Source organism: Pagrus major, chromosome 21 (assembly GCF_040436345.1).
Source record: "Pagrus major chromosome 21, Pma_NU_1.0".
Classification (NCBI taxonomy): domain Eukaryota; kingdom Metazoa; phylum Chordata; class Actinopteri; order Spariformes; family Sparidae; genus Pagrus; species Pagrus major.
Genome location: NC_133235.1, coordinates 15,146,179 through 15,167,427, shown reverse-complemented (window position 1 = coordinate 15,167,427; position 21,249 = coordinate 15,146,179). Strand labels below are relative to the sequence as shown.

The 21,249-nt window shown below is 40.2% G+C and overlaps 1 protein-coding gene across 1 annotated transcript in view; it reads right to left on the bottom strand.

Annotated features, from left to right (window-relative positions):
* Positions 1 to 21,249, bottom strand: part of ak5 (adenylate kinase 5) — a 75,406-nt gene that overhangs the window by 40,166 nt on the left and 13,991 nt on the right. Inside the window, exons 5-6 of the mRNA XM_073492083.1 lie at positions 18,534 to 18,647; positions 3,592 to 3,783 (exon numbers count right to left, since the gene is read on the bottom strand). Of these exons, the coding sequence (XP_073348184.1) occupies positions 3,592 to 3,783; positions 18,534 to 18,647 (306 nt within the window). The remainder of the gene's footprint in view (positions 1 to 3,591; positions 3,784 to 18,533; positions 18,648 to 21,249) is intronic.

The following is a 21,249-nucleotide window of genomic DNA, read 5'->3' as shown; positions in this document are numbered from 1 at the left end:
TAAAGTAATTGAGTTTTCTGAGCCTGTGATTGCAGGGATTTGACAAACAAGAAGGTAGAGGGAGTAACAATGTGCCTGTTGCTGCCTGTTGACGCTGCAGCATGAGAAGGAGAGTAGTGACAGCAATTTACAGGAGAGACAATCCATCAATAAGCTCTGAAGATGTTCAAATCACTGGGCGAGGACTGCAGACTTCTTTCATTCACAGGTATAGAAGGAGAGGAAACGGGTCAACCCCAAGGTGTTTTTACAAAAACACAACATGACAAACTGCATTGGGACACAATACGTGAAAATAAGGGATCTACAGCTTTTTCTTTAATTTGTTTTCTTTTATATTTATGTAAAATAAATAAAAATGTACTGACAGTGACGAGTTTGCTAAAGTTTGCCCTGATGGCCGAGATGAAAACTGTGGGTCCCCTCAGAAAGTGTATTTCTCAATTCACCTTATTCATCGCCCCCATGATGCCCCTACTTCAGGTGCGTCCAGTCACATACCTGGAACTGGCGTTTCCCACGGTAACAGTAACACAAAAACAAAACAAAACAAAACAAACAAACAAACAAACAAACAAACAAACAAATAAAAAACAACAAAAAAAAACAGTAATATCTCTGGTGAAATAAATTGTTCAAGAAGAAAAAAAAACTTTTTTATAAGCTTTACACACTTTAGTTTTCAGTTAATAGAGAGTGTTACAGTTAAATGATGGCAGTTTTCTTGCAAAATCCTAAAAGATGTTGATGCAAAACTCCTCATCACATTTATGATCTTAGAAGTCTGACGTGGTTACATAACACGTTACATAATTGACACAATTTCACAGCAAAAACAAAACACTGCTCTGCTTGCGAGTTACTCAAACACCTTCACTAAAGAGACGAAGCACCCCAGCATCGTTCAGTCAGTGTGGCGGGTTGTGGATAGTCGGCTCCAGTGGGAATACAGAGAGGATGTGCAGAGATTTACCAAAGGTAGCAGGCTGCAGGAACCTTACCTCAACTTTTAATTTTTAGTTTCAAGTGGAAATAACAGAACAGCAAAGTTTTAACATGCAACGTCAACAATAACCCAGTCATTTTAGCTTAGATACTGTAGGTTTCTCCTCGAAGCGACCTGGTGGGAGGCTCGGTGAAACTACAGACTTGGACCATCTGCTGTGGTGCCATCTTGAAAACCCCCATCTGAAGCTTTTCTTAGCACAACTATCTGTTGACTTTGTAGGAGTTCAGCTTCTTGCTGAGGTGACTCATTTCATTACTCTGTTGGGAAAAGGCTGACACAGAGGCCTGCTGGGTAATATTAACCTGTGTTGATTACAGTGATCTAGAGCATGAATATAGATAACTACGTTGCTGTGACTGTATAGTCATGAAGCTGTGGACTGTCTGTGGGAACAGAGCTTCACCACCTGTGAAGAAAGAACACATTTAACCTTGACTTGATAACTTTATCTAAAGGAAATGATTTATTGTCAGTCAACAGCCAAAATAAAATAGCTGCTTTATCTTTCCTCGGCTGTTTGTCTTTTGTTTGTGTGGGGGTGTTAGTGTTATCTAACTGGAAAAATAGCTGCAGAGAAATATTACATTTACAAAACTTTGACAGTCGACAGCTTATTTAACAAGATGTCAAACATAATGGATGAATTAATCTGAAAATGTATGCAAAATCCTACTAAAACACCGATCACAGTGTAGCCCAAAGTCAATCAAAGCTGCTGATGAACCATTAGGAGTAAAGGGATGGGGCTTTGGGCTCTTTTGAAAGGTTACAGTCTCGGTATTGCAGTTTAATGACCTTTTTCCTTTTTCAATAGTGGAGTTTTTCCACCAGATAAAGCATGAAAGAGCATCCATGATCTCAGTTCATAGCTATTTTGTTGTCATTTATGCCTGAATACTGTGATTTGGAGACAGCAGCTTTTGTTGGAGTTTGATACACTCCTGAAACAACCAGATGCTCCATCTGTGAGTTGCACCTGCCGGATGTGGTTTTATGGACCAACAAATAATCAAGAATATAATGGTCATAATAATCTATAGTGAAATAATTCCTAATGGGGTGGAAGTAACTCATTACAGCTACTCAAATGACTTTAACTGAGTCATTTTTTGAGTATTTTTTCAAGTCTGTAATTTCACTAGTACATAAGCATGCATTACATCATGTAGTCTACACATACTTAGTTACTTTTAAAAACATGACTGAGTACTGAGTACAATTTGGATTAATATCTAAACCTTTCATCTGCATATTAATAGCAGATAAGGCTATTTGATCACAAATGGGCCAATGAAAACCCTGACATACGAACAAAACTGTGCAGCAGGCACAGGTTTGGAGAGGTGACCATGACCGCTGAGCAGAACAGAAGAGGAGTTTGGAGTAATTAAGAAACAGAAAACTCTTCGACTGAATGCCTGCTATTGATTATGCATTAAACATCAATGCTAATAAAGTAACTTCAGTCTCTTTCCACCACTGCTGAAAACAGAAGAACTTTGTCTTAAATTTTGAAAAGTCACAATTTAAACCAAAAACTTCTACTCAAAAATACAAGTACAGAACAGTACCAACTATAATAGGATGCATCTTGGCCTGTGCATGCATGAAAAACGTTGCAAATATATCACAGAGAAGCGAGATTCATGGACCGTGAACGGTGAAGAAGTAAGAGAGCAGGGCAGAGAGAGCAAGACAAGTAGGCAGAACACTCCTGCAGGAAAAGCTATCACACAGGTGAAAATGTGTGTTCCAGACACAGATTTAAATCCGGTGCGTCCCAGACTCGTTAAGTGTTGTTTGCTTCACTACAGCATCGACCAGAGGAGGCTGCAGACAGGGAGCGAGCACTGAAACATAAACTGCAGGCTCAGACTTCTGGAGGGCATCTCATTATATTTTCATTCTTTCCAACTATAGTATGAGAGCCGCTGGAGATTATGGTGAGAATTTGATTTTAAGATGCCCCCAGACAACAATCTAAAAGACCGTCTTTCTCTCAGTAACACGGCAGAGGAGTTATTCAGTATTCCCTCTGCTGTGAGGAAGACGACGCTGCACTGAGACTCAGACAGATCGATAAGACTCCTACAAGAAGAGTGGGCAGCCCCTTCCTGGAGGCTGCAGGAGCCAATAGCTCTATTAGCACCCGCTTCACACATACCGAGGGTAACTCGATGCCCCTCTGCAACAAAGCACACAAAGTAACGAAGGTCCCAGTGGTCTCCAATTAATACTCAGTCCTATCATCCAGCAGGAACAGTCTGAGTTTTTAGCTCACAAAACAAGAAGAAAAAAATGGAGCCTGCTGGGGTCTCAATTTTCACTTTTGATCTTAAAGGATAAGTTCAACAAAAACTAAAAATTCAGTCATTATCTTCTAACCCTCATGCTGATGGGACATGAACGTGAATGTGAACATGAACATGAACGTGAAGTTTCATGGTACACAAAACATTTCTGGAGCTTCACAACGAAACCGGAGGCTACCAGATCCCAAGTTGAAGGTTGCCACTGGATGAAAACTCAGACAGCGGGACAATAAAACACACAGCACATACACACTATCCTGCAGGCCTTACCGTAACAATAAGGCCCCTCTCCTGGAAGTATTTCACCAGAGGAATGGTATTTTGTTTGAAGTTGGTCAGGCGGCGGTCAATGGCCTTGGGGTTGTCGTCCGGTCGTCCCTGCTGCTCGGCTCGTTTCTGCAGCCTCTCCTTCAAACGGTGGTTGGTGCAGGCCAGGAACACCACCAGGTCAGGAGTGCAGATCTACAAGGAGAGAGAAGACGTGGTAAACATGACAGCCGAAGCTATACCGCTCCGCTTAACGCTCATTCATATGTGATGCACACGATGAGAGCCGGAGGGAGCTCAGTCTCAGAGCTGCACAGTGGGAAACTAGAGAAGCAGCTCGGGGTCAGTCTCTTTTTAAAATGAATGCACTCGGGTCAAGATGTTAAAACTGCAATTCACGCTAGAATAAAGACTTCACTCTCAGTCAGCTCTGAAGAGATTGGATATTATATTCTTTTTTAGCAGTTTTTGAATTTTGAAGTGAGTTCACCACCTGAATTTCACTGCATTGAATCAGTGAGGTGAAGATTTAAGATTGTAAAAATGAAAATAGCCTGAAGCTGCACCACTGGTGATACAACTTTAACACAGGTGGGATTATGAGTCAAACAAAATGATACTGTACTTTCCCACCAGGAGATAAGAACACTATTACCTGCCACACACACACACAGATTGTCTTTGTATTGTCAAAGTCAGTCTCTTTTTTGTGACATGACTAACAGCGAATGACATTTTAGGTGCGATCACACGTGCAGCCTTTTCCGTAACTGTGACGGCAGTCTTCTATTTAGAGACCAGACGTGAGGAGGAGCGGGAGGAGTTATGAAGTGCAACTCGTCAGCTCAAGACGCAGCGTTCCCTCAAATCATCCGTTTGTGTGAATAACACTGTGATTACGCACTGCTCTTTGTTGCTATGGCTGCCACAACCGTAAAGCTTTAGCTTCATGTTTTGATTTACCTCCTGCTGTGCTGCACATGTTTAAACAATTTGTTCTGGAGCCTGACTGATGCACGCAGATCTTGCAATGGTCCCTCAAATGTGGTTATCAAACACTTGTGACAAAGATATATAATGGAGGCAGGGTATTTTAATTCCATTCCATTATCTGTAACCGCTTATCCTTTGCGGGCTGGAGCCAGTCCCAGCTGACACTGTTACCCTGGAAAAGTTGCTTGTTCATCACAGGAAAACATTCACGCTCACATTCACAACTACGGGCAATTTAGAGTGACCGATCAACCTAACTTGCTTGTCTTGTCTTTGGACTTTGAGAGCAAGCCGGAGTAGCGAGAACACGCAAACTCTGCACAGAAAGGCCCCGCCCCAGCAGACCTTCTTGGTGTGAGGCAACAGCGCTAACCACTGCTGCCCGATTAAACATAAACTTTATTTTTCAAAATTATATCAGTGTGCTGTAACAACAAACTTCAATGGGAATTTGAAAATTATAAAGTTTCTGTGATAGGACGTTATCAGCCAACTGACATATTGGTCGGGCTCTAGCTTGATCTAAAGCTTTAAGACTGGTAACATATTCAGATTTTTAAAGCTGCATCACTTTTTTTGATACTTGTAGACAGCTTTGTTTAGGGTTTCTGTCCTCTGCTTCTCCTGAGGGAAATATCTGACTCTGCTCCACTATTTTCACTGGCTTGTCTGTATCGGTGTCTGTCTGCTGTTTGGTGCTGAGCAGATGATGCATAGTTTGCTTTCTCTGCTTATATTTCTAAAATCAACTGACCTTTGCTGGTGGAAACAATGCTAAGGTATGGTGGCCCTGGGGGTCAAAACGCAACATTTCACAAAACACAACACAACATGTTTTGACTCTCAGGGCCACTTTACTTATGAGAGTGGTGCTGGCGAATCAAAACATAGGTTGCTCCATAAAACCCTGCATAGAGCCAAGAAGAACTTGAGACTCAGGTGAAAATACCCTTCACAGTCTTTAAATCCATTGTTAGTATAAGTATACTGATACGTGCTGGTTGAATTTATTTTGAAAAGATAATATGCAATCAAACATTATTTATGCAGTGGACCTTGTTAGAGACACTTGATTACAAGTTGACAGAATTTGACTGAACAATTCAGCAAGATTTTATTTTTTTCATTCACATCATTCTTGTTTGTTTTTGCTCTGAAACGTCTTTAACTTGAGAAGAATAAATAGAAAGGGATTTTAATTACTTTAACAATCAACAATCAGACTCCGAGCCAAGTTATCTTGTTCAGCTCAAATTACTGCAATCAGGAGATGATGTAAGAACTGCAGCAGGCCTAAAGTGACTGTTGCCAAGATATAACAACACAAAATAAACAGTAACTATCCTACTTTAAAGGAAAAGGTCAGGCGGCAGCGACAGCACTGACTGAGGCCTGAGTAATAGAGATTTAATCTATTACACTCCAATGAGCTTCTGTTTCACAAAGTCCAACACACAAAAACATTCCTTAGTAACCAACGAGTGCGTAAACTAGACAGGCTGACGTAAGCGCGGGGTATTTAAAGACCAGTGAAGGATGTTGTTATCTAATGCAAAGCAGCATCACAGGAAAAAACCTGGTTTCTATGGCTCTGACCTCTTCTGTGAGGCACCTCCAGATGTTTAGTGAAGTGTTAAATACGCTCCTCATCTTGAACCTGACAACTGGTCACCAAGCTCACCACCGCCGGGAACTTTCCCCTATAAAAAACATCAAGAGCAGATTATTCATATTCACACACTGTCGTTTGTTTTCTTGCTTTGTTTGATGAAATGAGCTCCCCGGAGTCTGTGTTTGATCTGGCGCACCGCCAGAGCCAAAAATAGCTCCATCGGTGTAGTTTATTGAGGTGAATGCTACTCAGTTTTGAGTCTTGCAAACCAAAGTTTTTTCTCCTTGCACTGTTAATGTGGAGCAGCAATCATAAAGTACAGCGTTACAGATTTATCATCATTGAAATGTCTCCGGAAATGTATTATCAACACATCACATAAGACTATTTTCAAAAGCACTTTTATTACTGGTCGTTCTGTCAGTGATACCATCTCTCTTGCTTGAAAGCCAGGAAGCATTTGGTAGGCTTCCTCTGTAGCAAACACACACAGAAGCCTAAATAAGATGCATAAGCAGGCAGATGTTCACCTGATCGCTGAGCCAAACACGACAGCTAAAATACCTTTTTAAAGGTGTTCTGCTAAATGCACTCGATCAAAGAAGAAAAAACATGATGGCAGCAGTTCAAACAATGAAATGCTGAAATGTGGCTTCCTGTTCTGCTGCAGACGAACGTCAACACCCTTTATGAAGCAAAACATACTGTCATCACCAAATCATAGCCTTTATTAGCATCTTAAGGATGCCACATTCACTCGTACGCTGTATTTTGTTTGATCGTTACCACTATGTAAACAACTTTGCATTGGGTTTTTGATAAGATATGCTTAAAATTGCTTAAAAACAATCTTATTACAGCTGTTCAAACTTTATTTAATCACGATGGGTTCCTTCCAGACATTGCTCTCATTCATACCATTTAAGGCTACCGTACATGAAGAAACAGCTGATTACAGGAATCAGTCCAGACTACTGTTTGCCTTTGGTTAATTGTATTTCTGCTCTGCCTCTTGAAGCATGCTGAGCTGCTGACTATCAGACGTCTTCATCTGTCTCCATAAACCCGATCGTTCTGGGGTCGTTTCCTCTTTATACGACATCCAGCAGTTCCCATGGAGAACAACAGACTCTTCATTTTCAGACGTCCCTGGGAGGTTTGAGTGGCATTCATCTTACGAACAGACAAGTAAACACATCATTTAAATCACTTTCTCTATCGGACCCAGTGGACGTGTGTTATGTCTGAGCAGGCAGTTCGGTTCATTGTGGGGCTGCAAAAGCTGATTTCATTAGCGATTAATCCGCAGATGATTTTTTCAATTCATTGTTTGGTTTATAAAATGTCAGATTGTCCAATTGGAAGATAAAACCCTACAGATTTTCAACTAAGGGTCTGTAGATATAAAAGGCTCATCTAAGATAACGGACACAACAATTCTTAGTTACAGGTGGGGCACCTGGCCACCCTGATTCACTTGAATTAAATAACATATGCATAATATGCGAAGGCTCGCAGCCACACCGCCTTTTTTTGTTCACACTGAGCCAAGCAGAGCCATTAAATTCAACAATGGATAAAGATTTTCCCTAAATTTGTCTTAACTCTAGGTACATTTAAAAGCAACCAGAGTGGAGAGATGCTGAAAAAGGATGAGCCTCACTCTTCATAATTTTCTTGCTTATTCTTAGTGAATATGTATCTGGTTGCGATGCCACAGAAAATGAAAGGAATGAAAACTTTTTTCAATAATTAATGAGCGCTTTGTAAGCTCGCTAAAAGCAGAATTACATTACATTACTGTCTTTGAAACTTTCTCCTTAAGCCTCTAGAAGTCTGTCTCGCAGGAGGAGGTGGCTGAAGCCATGTGCACTTGCAATATGCATTAATCAGTTCTTCTCAAAGCATAATGTTTAATTTCTCTGGGGTGTTAGACAGTGTGCAGAGCGAGTTACGCCGTCCACACTGATCATCCCGCAGTGCAGCAGAGTGTCTGCTGCTGTTTTGTCCTCTCTGCTACAACCATGATTGACGACCAGTTACATCTAGTCTCACGACAATTTTCATGATCAATTACTGTCTTGAAGCAGCAAATACTCACATTTTGGTGACAGTAACCACTGCTTGTTGGGCATTTTCCTTGATAAACCACTTTGTCTGATTGATCAATTACCAAAATTGATAGATGTGTGTTGTGGATTTGGACACCTACACAGAAGAAGATTGTAGGGGTTGAATAGATTGATAGACTGACACCTCCATAGTCGACAGAGGTGCAGGTAAAAGGGCTGCAGGGGAGGATCAAGGGATAGACGGTCTCTCCGGGCAGCTATAAAGAGGAGCCGAGCTGCTGTGCTGGCCCACAGGAGCAGCTCATAAATGGCTGCTGTGATGTTGTAAAGGGCAAAGTAGCTGCATGGGGTGAAGGGGAGACTAATGAAAATGGATGCTGCTGGTCCCCAAGAGAATCACTCGGTCGACCCCAGAGCTCACACTGCGATGGGAATATAGGAACCAAAATAAAGCAGTGAAGCTTCTCCACCTTCAGACACATTTTCCAGACTCTCTGTGACTCTTTAGCTGACTGTGTTACTTTCTATCCATCTCCATCTGTCTCAGCCCTTCATCTTTAATCACAGCAGCCTCTCTTTAACTGTGTCAGCATGCCTTCTTTTGGGCTCTCTGTTAATCTCTTGGCCCGAGTCCACAGAGGTGCCAAGAGACTCCCAGTCTTAAAAGTTGTGCTGCTGCTAATGATGAAGAAAAAGTCTTCTGGGACTGGGACTTTAACATCAGCATGACAGGTTAGCCTGGAAGAACATTTTTAGTATATTTAGCTGAGGTTTGTTTAGTGTCTGTCCAGTATAAATAACATTGTTCTGTAGAGTTAGATAATCTACTGATGTCATTTTTCTAAGCAGAAATGCCAAAACATTGTTTGTTCCAGCCTCCCGAATGTGAAGATTTCCTGCTATAATTTGTCTTCTATGACAAAGGCTTTCATCAGTGGGCCATTGGCTAAATCATCATTGTGCGATAGAAAGTGACATAACAGATATTTATTTACATGAAAATCTTCAAGATTATAACTTTAAATTGACATAACATAATTAGCATAAAAGTTACAGGGCTTGCCCAGCACATAACCCTTCCACAAAATCACAACTTGCCATTATTTTAGCACTTCAGTTTTAGTTGGGATCAAACGACAAGATATAATGTGTTAGTTGCTGAGCTTTAGACAGAACCAGGTTAGCTGTTGTTTGTGCTATGCTAAGATAGGCTAGTTGCCTCCTGGCTCTGGCTCCATATTTAACACACACAAAGGTTTAGGTCACCCAAGACAATTTAATGAGAACTGGATACAGAGTCAGAGGTGGAGATTTGTATCATAATTTGATCATACAGCTCCTCTAGACTTTCCAAATGATATCGTACCAAATGGATCAAATTATGATAGTAAAAATTTCATGGGGTTGCGATGCTGAAAAAAATGTATCCACTGCTTTAGAGTTGCTTCTTTTACAATGTAGGCTTATGGGGAAAGTCCTTTTGGGTCCTGTTGTAATTACACACTTTAGCCACGAGGCAACCTTAACCAATAGGGTAGAACAACCTGTATGAAGCCTGAGAGGCAAAAATTAGGGAAAAAGTAAGCGTGATGGAAAACCTGACATATATAAATATATATTTTCCCCTGGGTTCTGCCTCTCAGGCTACATATAGGTTGTTCTCGTAAAGCTTATTGCTCTGAGTGATAATGTCACTAAAGGTGACTCGGATGAGTGTATCAATACTTTTATCAACTCATATCTCCTGTGGTGGCTGCACAGTAAGATAATGGGGTTCAAAGAAAATCCGGCTGAGACAATAAAATAGGATTTTTGGATTCCTAATAACTGCGACAAATGGTCTAATCCCTGACAGCACGACACCTAATTTGTCAAAGCATACCACGGTTATTTTCTCTCTTTGCTCCTGAGCTGCACAAAAGCCCCTTTAATAACCAGTTGTCACTTAATTCTATTGTAAATCCCAGGGCTGCTGCGTCTGTGCATTATTGGCTGAGAGGTCAGCAGCTCCTGTCCAATCATCAATGACTGTATGAGCTGTTTTTGAACTGTTGCTGGGACACGGTTATAAATACAACTATATACACGTGTTATCTACATGATTTAATCTCCAGTGAACTTCCTCTGGTCCTTATCTAACCCCGGGGACACATTTGCAAACTGTCATCAGCCCTTTTCGCAATCCTTTTACTCAACAATTTAAATAACGCTGTGACAATAAAAACAACTATTCAGCTGAATTTATGTGATTATCTTTTACAAAACGTAATTTACCAAATTATACGATGAGAGATGGGGCAACATTTTAATTATGAACAATCAGGATACTTTAATGTGAAAATTCCTGTTAGTGAGTCACTAACTGTTTATTTTCTTCTATTTACAGCCTCAGCTGATGTGGGGACGCAGAGGGAAGGTATGCTTAATCACATCAAATCTGCTCCATGTTTGAAACAGCTAGAATTGCTGATAATAACCATAGTAATAGCTCAGTTGTGAGCTCTATCAATGAGGGAGGAGTGCGTGATTATGTGGGTATTGTCTGGTTAGAAATCCCTCTCCCTGTGCATGAGCCAGCCACATGTATCATCTGCTTTCTTTGTTTGGTCTCCCCGTGCAACTCTCAGACAGGGAACATGCACTAAGTGGAATCTGCTGTCAGGCAACGTGGGCCGGGAGACAGCAGCAACCACATTACGAGCTCTCATTACGCCGAGACTTGGCCTCTTCACAAAAAGAGGGAGAGAATGTACAATTACCAGAGAGACGAGACACTATAACGAAGACATGAGAGCGGGTTAGCTTTCCACAGCAGTTAGTGTGATGAGCCAAAGAATCCATTCACAATGCCTGCAACAGTTTTCTGTGCAATTGATCAGGTTCGGCGGGTGATAGCAGCATGGGTAGCTGGATTGACGACGTGGAGCATTTCCCCCTAGTTACTGATGAAGGTAAATAAAATGGATAGCGATCTGAAGGTTTTTCAGATTTTACATGTTAGACATTGGTTACGACAGTAGCCAGAACAAATATTGGAGAAACAGAAGAAAAAATTTGACCATCCTCCACATGTGAGTGATAAAGTACAATACACTAATGGGTAACACTGTACAATAAGACACACAAAAATGTGAGTAGTTACTGAGGAGCAAGTAAGAAATGAATCAGGAACGATTTGATAGTTAATGATTCGTTAATGAGTAATTCCCCAATAATTGTGATTCGAGGACTATAAATAAATAGAAATAGAAATAGAAATAAATTAACCCTAACCCACCGGCAGTACTGTTGGATCAAAATGTATGTGAAGGAAACTGTGATGACTATTATTGAACTGTACTAGATAACTGAAAGGTAAACAATTGTAGGGTCATACCGACATGTCAGAACTAGTGGTCTTGTTGACACACAAGATTCAACCACGAGGTAATGGACCAAACACAATGCGGTCTGGTTATGACTGTAAATGTGGTTTGTTTTGTTGTATTGAGTGGTAGAAGTAATTAAAAAATGTCAGACACATCTTTTGTTTTACATTAACTTTTGCAACTTATAGGAGTTCAGCCACCATCTCCAACAGTCCCAGAAACCGCTCAAAAGACACTCATATCTTTGCTAATGTGTGTGGAGGTGAGGGTATAGTGGAGCATACCACTATGAGCCATATGACCCAATATTTTTAAAACTTAAAAACACATTATTTTGCATCTCTCATTCACACAGGTGTTGTCAATGCATATTATTGTATTATTTAAAATTATATGCTCACAATGATATAGGGCATAAAGGGGGTCCCTGGTCCCTGGTCTCACATGAAAATGTGTTACAGTTATGATGGTACACAGTGCAAGAAGTAATAGTTTCACAATAATGGTGACTAAGTAATTCTGCCTGTTCTTTTCTATTGTCATGTGTCCATGCAACGTGACTGTCAAGTTTCTTTCTGTGAAACTGAAAAAATGCCAAACATTTTTTTCATGACCAGTGGAAAATATGATTTTAACATAGTTTCTGCTTTAAAATGTATTTTGATTATATTTTTACTTCCTTCGGCAAATATGTGTGATCTGTAGTTTGTTAGTTATTACCAAGAGTTATCGTGGTATGGTTTTGCAAGAAAGTAGTTAAAATTAAACATTTTCTATTGTTGCTATGGACTCTCAATAGGTGAAACCACGTACTGTAGCTTGTGCATTTGAATCACAGTCTTCTAAGGACTTCCTGTTCCCCCTGAAATTTCCACTTATGCACCTATTTAATTGAAGAAAACCTCTGAGATCCATCTGGGAAATCATGAGCAGAAAAGTAAATTAATATGCACAAAGACAGCAGCATTTAATTGAATGTAAATGTTAATGTCTGTCATATCTGCAGGCAATGATTCTGACTTAATTGTTTAAACCGTGACTCAAAATATGACTCATGCTGATTTATTATTTCACAGTATTATTTATAAAGAGCAAAGTCAGCATGACAATTAAAACCTTAAGTGCAACCAGTAAAGTGAGATTCCTAAAGCAGACAGAGTGCACGAAGCAGTTACAGGCAATAATACAATGTGTGTTTATATGTACATGTGAGTGTGTGAGTTTCTGTCTCATTAGTTTGCATGTGTGTGTGTGTCTCTGTGTGCATTTTCTTGTGTTTATGCTTCCCTGTAAATATGTTTATGTGACTCTATTCAGGAGTGTGTTTGTGCGTATGCACTTCTATATATTTATGTCTAGATCTGTGTGAGGCTGTGTGCACTTGTCTGTCTTTGTGTGTGTGTAAGAATATAATTGATTGTGTGCATATGTTTGTGTGTGTATGTACGAGACACACACAGCAATTGGTGTGAAATAACGAATGAGAAACATGAAATGAGAGACAGATATTGCCTTTAGCGCCATTTGTTAACGTAACTGACTGGAGCAGACGGACTCTATAGGGCCAGCTGATTGCCTGCGGCTGTCTGCATTAACAAGCCATTTACATGTGTTAACTGGAAAGATGACGAGATAAAGCACCACCCCATCTTTCACTGAACGTTATCTCCTGAAGAGCCCCATCTGGTTTCGCCTGCAGGAGCACACAAACACACATTTAATAAACATTCAGAGCTCGCGGGGAGCTGCAGATTGTAGACTGTAATGCTGTTTGATACATACATTCATGCTTTACTTCAATGCTTCCTACACATGGCTGTTGGTGGATACTCTCACTACAGGAGGGATTGAACCAGCTCTGTGCAGCAACTTTGGAATAGTGGCTATAAAAGGAAGTGCAGGTCACGCCTGAAAGCCCCGGAGACCTTTTAACACACTGATGGGCAAACAGGAATAAATATTAAGCCATGGACACCTGTTATTGCAGTATTGAGTATTGGAGCCGTATCAGTATCTGTGATTTTTCTGTGAGATTGCTGATAAAATAAACAAATTTACTCACTGAGCAAAAACATCCAAAAGGTGTCTTTTCAATGTCTTTGACCAAAGTCGTCCAGTGGAAAGCCAGAATGAAAGTTTTTGTGACATCTTTTAAACGTTCAATACTGATGTCTTAATGAAGTCCTTACAGGATTCATAATGAAAGTTTTTACAATATAATTTTAGACATCTTTCCAACTTCAGATACGGACGTCTAAAGAACTTTTGTGGCTCAAAATAAAGTTTTTATGATGGCCAAATTTTACTCCATATAGCAAAAGCTTCATTGAGGATTCAAACACCAAGCATCCTCCTCAGCAGCCTGCTGAGGCATGCAGTTTACCAGGTGAGCTATTCATCATCTTTATTAGAGACCATGTTTTGTCAACCAACCTTGGAACATTAGCCCACGTGATGAAGCTTGGATCACCAAAACATGGTATTTAATAAAGCTGATAAATAGTTCACCTGGTAAAGTGCACGCCTCATGCAGCCTACTGAGGTTTAGGCTCAGCATGAAGTGAAATTTGGCCGTCATAAAAACTTTGTTTTTTAAACTCCTTTACATGCCTACAGCTGAACATGGACTAAACAAAAGAACTGGTCATCGGCACAATGACCAGTTCAAGTTCAAGATAGCTGAGCAGGTGAGCACCTTCAAATATCTTGGAATACTTAAAGACAACAAATTAAGTTTTTATCAACATCTGATTTCATCTATAAACTCAGAGCTCCGTCTGTTTCCTCTGACCTCCTGTTGTTGCTTTACAAAAGCAGAATTCAGCAAAAAATCTTTGTCTCTCTGTGCTGTCCCGCCTGCTTCTTTACCATGTTAGCCATCTCCAACAAAGACAAGACACTGCCTCCAAAATCATCTGCCCTCCTACACTCAATCCCTCAGACATGTACCATCACGCCTTGAACTCACAATAGCAAATGACACTCCATCAATCAACACTTCACAGTTCTTCCATCTGGTCGGAAATACAGGACTAGAAAGGAGGAGTTTTCTCCCTTTCTGCCATAAAAGCCTTGAACAAACTGTCACCCTAACACAAAAACGACACAAATTTAGTGAAAAGCGCCACTACTGATTCAGTCATTTGGGGGCAGGAATAACTACAAAGAAAGTCAATCCTGGAGGGACTGGACCATGAACACAAATTCCAAAGTTTCACACACACTAACCATTTTTATGATATTAAGCAAACTAAACAATATAAATTTTACAAAACATTTTCACTTTTTCAGCAAAATATCCTCTTGAATTACAAAGCACCCCCTGTAATTTGGCAACAGCTAAAATAACATCTGGAACAATCACTTTAGTTACTTTGGAATTTGAATCCTGTCCAAATAATGGACAATGCTGCTAAAAATGACTACATTTAAAGGTCAGTATTTACTTGGACTGACCCAGATAGACCCCAACCACTCTGAGAGTCGTTGAGTGCCCATTTAAAAGTTGATAAATGTTAAGTGAGTTTAAATGTGATAAAGAGAATCAATCCTTTTAAAAGCAATCGACCGTTGGGTCACACAATTGGCCACTCGAATATAAAGGATGAATTTCCATTCAGGGTTCCTGCTTAGAAGAAAAAAAAAACACGGCTATGAAATATATAGATTCTATTATGTCAGAATGACTGCTGTACAAATCATTTGTTGTCCTTGTGTTGATAATTTTACATTGATGTCAATGTTTGAAATCGGTTTTGTGACTCTTCATAGAGAACGCCTCTTTAAAATACACTCTTTTCATGTCTTACACAACTATCATCACATGCTTTATTGATCCTCGGGAAATGGATCAAAACATCCAGAAAAGGGCTGCTGCAGGTATTTCAAGTCTTGTTCAAGGACACTTTAGTGGGACGGAAGCTCGACAACACAAAGATTGTGAGCCAGTCAAAGCATGTGCGAGTAACGGTTCATTTCAGGAATGCTGAGCAGTGACTGGGCAGCATAATGGAAAACCAGCTTTTCACTTGACATTGTGAGCATGAATGGTGTGAAGACAAGGTCGACACTGATAAAATATGAAACTCTTGGTGAAATCAAACAGTCATAGAAAAATCTGACGCAAGTAAAATGTCTCGTCTGTAACACCATACAGTCTATCTGTCAATGGAAAAATAAATTCTTACCAACAGTCGGTATCTTTGCAAAAACAGCAGTAGAGGTAGCGTGGGGTAACAGGTGCTGGTGTCTGCATTGTTAAACTACCACCATGGCAAATCAAAATCCATCTGACGAGACTCAGACACAGGCGAGTTAACGTGTTTACTGCTGACTTCCTTACTCACTCCCTGACTTTCTCCAGGCGACCAAATTAAAAGCATGGTTACCTTGAATGAAATGCCTGTCGGTTTGAATATTTGCTGGAAAAATTTGGGGTAATGGAAGAAAACAAGTCAACAAAATACACACACGGGCCGGCAGGTTGAAAATGGAAGGCAAGCTTTAATGAGGTGAAGTCCAAAAGTGTGAACAATAAAATGGCATGTGACGTGAGCTGGCAACAAAAGGCAAGGCAAGGGAAAATACAAAAGTAATACAAAACCCTGAGGATGAGCCAGAAAACCGAAGGGAACAAATCAGGAACAGGGAGAACACAAGGACTAGGGAACAGGCACAGGAGCACAGGAGACAAAGGACTGACAGCAGGACGAAAACAGACAAACCAACAAAGAGTGGAGCAACAACACAGGCTTAAATACAAACTAAACTAATGATGGGATGTGTGAAGGTGGGGAGACACTGGGAACAAGGTAGTACTCAAACCATGACGCCATCTGCATATGGAAACATGTGCCCCCTGCACCTTTTGAAAATGATAACATGCATAATAACTGTCAACCTCGTGCATGAAAAGAATTCAAATTTCAGTTCAACTCACACTGATGTAAAATAGATGCAAAAATATTATAATTGGTTTAAATGTTAATTTGTCACAGTTGGGAGATTGCACAGCTGGGGGCAAAACTTTTCAAATAAACTTGTAAATAAAACATATTTACAACTTGTAAAAGAGTCACCAGGCCCTGACTGTAACCCCTCCATGCTGTGCAGCATCTGATATCAAATACATCAAACCCTGGTGGTGTGACTCAAACCGAGTGACCGAAGCTGTCATCCTTAGATCTTATGCTATTGGACATAAAAACTGAGGGACAGCAGCTCCAGTGTTGGTGTGCGACCAAATCATTTACATATTTGGACTCTAGCAGATGCCACTTGAATAGCTCTTTATGTGTGTCGGACACAGATGAGAACTTTGACTGTGTCTACATCACACAACAACCACAGTGACTGAAACTTGTCCGGATCCCAAAAGAAAAACTGTACATGTTCCAGCTAGTGACAGGTTAAATCTGTATAGTGTAGTGAACAGAGAGATGAATGGTAGTTAAATGTCCCATAATGAGTGGAGTTTTCTGTACCTGAGGCAGTTTGCTTTGAGTGTTCGGCACATTTGTTGAAGTGTGAAAGTTGTTACCTAAGGTCCCAATTACACGTGACCCGTTGCTACAGCCGTAGCCGCCTCAAAAACGCCTTGGAAAAGCTAAACATAGTGTTGCCCTTGTGGAGCGAGGACTACTTGGACAAGGGGACCAAATATTATTAATGGAAAACGTGCTGAGCAGTCTTAGCAACCACTCAAAGCGCTTTACAACACAAGTTAGCATTCACGCATTCACACTCTCATTCATACACTGGTGGCAGAAGCTACCATGCAAGGCGCTACCTGCTCATCAGGAGCGACAACCATTCATACACACTCACACATCGATGGAAGAGCCACTGGGAGCAAACTCAGGTCAGGTCCAGAAAAGCAGTCTTTAATCCAGTGGAAAAAGGTGGTCTTGGGGTTTGCTTAGAGTTAACTCACATGTTGTCCTAAATAGTCCGCAGTAGATATAATAGACAGCTTTTCCACATGATTTTTAGCAACGTATTGTGGCTAAATGACACATTAATTGTGGTTGTTGTCACGTACAGTAGCAATTAAAGCTTCTCAGAAAGGGTGGTCTAGGGCCCATTCCATTTCAAGTTTTACGCCTACCCCTTGTTTTCGGGTGAACCGCTTCCTCCTCAGAACAGAGCAACTATGGGTAGTGGTTGAAATCCCCCCCGTGAAGACCCTCATACGTCACCAGTTGACGTTGATGGTGTTTACATGACAAACTGGTATTATCACAAAGCCATTTTCTGTTTCTCTGAGGGAGATTGTCAAGCACGGCCACTCGCAATTCATTTAGAGCATCGCGCTATCAATTAAGTCATCGATTAAAAAGAGCACTGCTTTATTAACTTGGCGGCTAACATTATATTGATATTAGAGGAGCAGTACCAAGTGCAGCAACTTACACTGCTGGACTTGCAATAACGATGTAAGCAATAACGATGTAATGTTAGCTAGCTAGCTAGTCAGAGACCATGACATCAGCAAACTAGTAGCGATTGTTTTATGCTTGTGACAAAGAAAAGGAGCATAATACACCGAAACAACACAGTTCTCATAACCCTCAGTTTTAAGTGTGCTCTGAAAAACCTCAGCTTGGAGGGTCATGTAGCCCTAATCTGCCCTACCCCTCCATCCCAACAAGAATCGGGACATCCTACCCCTCGACGTGAACGTACAAAACAAAGAGGTAGGGCTAAGTGGTAGGGGTGTATTGGGATTGAACCAGTGTCTACTTTAACTTTGGACTGAAGGAAATATTAAAATACCAAACTATTTTTAAATGTCAGCTATCAACTGATTCACAATTTGGTGAAGCACGCCTGAGGGAGATTCCTAAGTATGGACTTCAAGTATGTGCCCCTCTTCTTCTGAATCCTCTGATAGAAACTCACCTGGTCTTCAAAGGACAAGGCCTGTCCAACGTCTCGAGGAAACCCATCTATGACGATGCCACTAGCTTCTGGGATCTTCATGATCTTCTGCTTGATCTCAGTTATTGTTGTTTCCTGGAACACAGTGAACACAACATGATTCTTAATAAGCACCGCTGAGCCTGTAAATGTCAGAAGAGCAATAATTTCTTCTGCTTATTAACAAACAATTACCATACCAGCAGGAGTTAATTGGATTTTTGATCAGTACAACTATTAGCCAGACGCTTTCTAAACTCACATTTCACTTCACACAAACAATAGGGGCGGTTCTTCCAGTGGGCGACTGGTCGGTGTCAGAACATTTCAGCTTCAAATTATAAAGCATAAAGTTGTAATTATAATAACAGTTTGCATCTCCAGCAAGAGCACAAAGGAGGAGATTAGTTTTGTTAATGTTGTTGCAATTCCCAGTGTAGATTTTCCAAGGATACAGATAGTTAGAATGCCTTGAAAATGAATCATGAGGAGCTGAATGTGAGTCATAAAATGGGAAACTTTACAGCACATTGGAGAATTCCACAATAAAATTATTCTGTTTATCCAATTATTCTTTCATACATCTGAATGCAGCAGAACAACTGTTTTGACTGCGCCTGAGGCTCGAGTGTGCCATCATCCTTTAGCATCAATTACTTCCTCGTGGCTGGAGGAGGTCAACACATTCGTATGTATTTCTCCAGGCAGAATGCATCATGCGATATGGCAGAGATACGTGAGCAATCCTCCAATCTAAAAATAACATCCGTGGCCGTGCCCAAGACACAGACGTTTAATTTCCCCCGACTAACATAATAAGAGCAGTGGCCCTACAGACCTTGCAGAGATTAAAACTAGATTCCAGCGAACAGATTAATGTATACATGAGAGATAAAATGAGATAAGACGATCCAAGAAAGCCCTCTGATCCACTGCATGACATCATGGCCGATGCCTAAAGAGACAATTTATTTACAACACTTTACCACCAGTTGTACAGCAGACAGACAGCAGAAGAGAAGCATCAGTAAAGCTGCATCAGAAACTCAACATTGTTTACTCATTCAATTCTACCTATATCATACGTAGACGTAGTACATTGGAATGATGCAAAATGATAATTAATAAATGATAGAAACTGTGATAGAATCTCACAAGTACATTTACTCAACTACTGTACTTAAGTACAATTTTGAGGTACTTGTACTTGCCTTGAGTATTTCCATTTTCTGCTCTTTCACACTAACACTGCTCACATTTTGGAGACATATTATTTACATTTTACTTCACTGCCTTTATTTGACACTTTAGTTAATAAATTAATGTATTTTACTGGCAAACAAATTTAGTGCATACATACATGTATAATTTGATCTTTTCTGTGTTCTTTTGATATTTAGGTACATTTAACATCAGCTACTTAAAGACTTTTCCTCAAGTATTTGTTATGGGTGACTTTGTCTGTTACCAAAGTAATATTTTAACACGATATCTTGACTTTTTGTTACTTTTGACAACAATCTGTGCAGTCTAACAAACGACACATTTCATAACCCCCCTTTTTTAGCAAAAAGTAAGGTACATGCATGGACTTTTCACTCCATAGCCTTTTCAGGGCACTATGTGGGGAATAACATTCACACTCTGACACTCCATTCCTCCTCCATCTTTGCAGCAGTCAAAACCCACAACATAATCATTGTAATAAAATGTGAGAAAATGTCCTATTATTGCGAATAAAGTCCATCTACTTCTGATACACTAACTGCTCCTGACAACTAGTATATAGAGTATATTGCATTGTGTATTATCTAGTATGGTTTGGTACACAGTTTTGGTTTAACTGTGCTTTTCCTTTAAGAAAAAAAGGTCAGCACGTGCTTCAACTCAATTAGTCATATAATGTAAATATGTCTTTAGCCGACTTTTTAAAACACTGAATCCTGCTGAACTGTCTGAACATTAATATGTTTCCACTGTCTGGGGATATGAAAGCATAAGTGCTACAAGTCTTTAATTTTAGACTAGACTGTCTGTCAGACATTCATCCTCCTGTGAGGAGACCTGTGGGATTTCGGCTGGAACAGAAGTTCAGAAATACACTGAGTCACATGACCTCACAGTGAGTTACAGACAAACAGCAACGACTTCATGTTGATTTGCTTGTTGGCAGAGAGTCAGTGAAGCCATGCTTTGTGTCGTGCTGCGTCTTGAATCATTTGCAGCATTGAAGGACAAACGCATGGATGACTTTTTTTTTCTCAGAATACTTACAGAGATAAAATGTCTGAATTATAGCACGCCTTTAAAGAAATAGGTTGGCTTTTCAGGAAATACACTTATTTGCTTGATAGGGTTAGAAAGCAGATAGGTAGAAAGGTGCAGGTAGGTGGATTTATTTCCTTTGGATTGAGACAGATTGAGTCTTTATGTTAAGCTGCACAACCTGTGGTTAAATATTTACCAGACAAATGTGAGTGGTATCAATCTTCTTATCTAACTCAACTAAATCAACTAAAATTGACTTACAAATTAACACATTTTCTGATTTTTTTTATTGACTTGAAGAAAGGCATCAATCATCCAACACTTTATTAAAGGGGCAACGCTTACAGATTGGCCACCTGTTGGAAATCACTCCAAATACGGGTGCAGCGTATCACCAGAGTAACAGTCAATAGCCAACAGATGCCAGTTT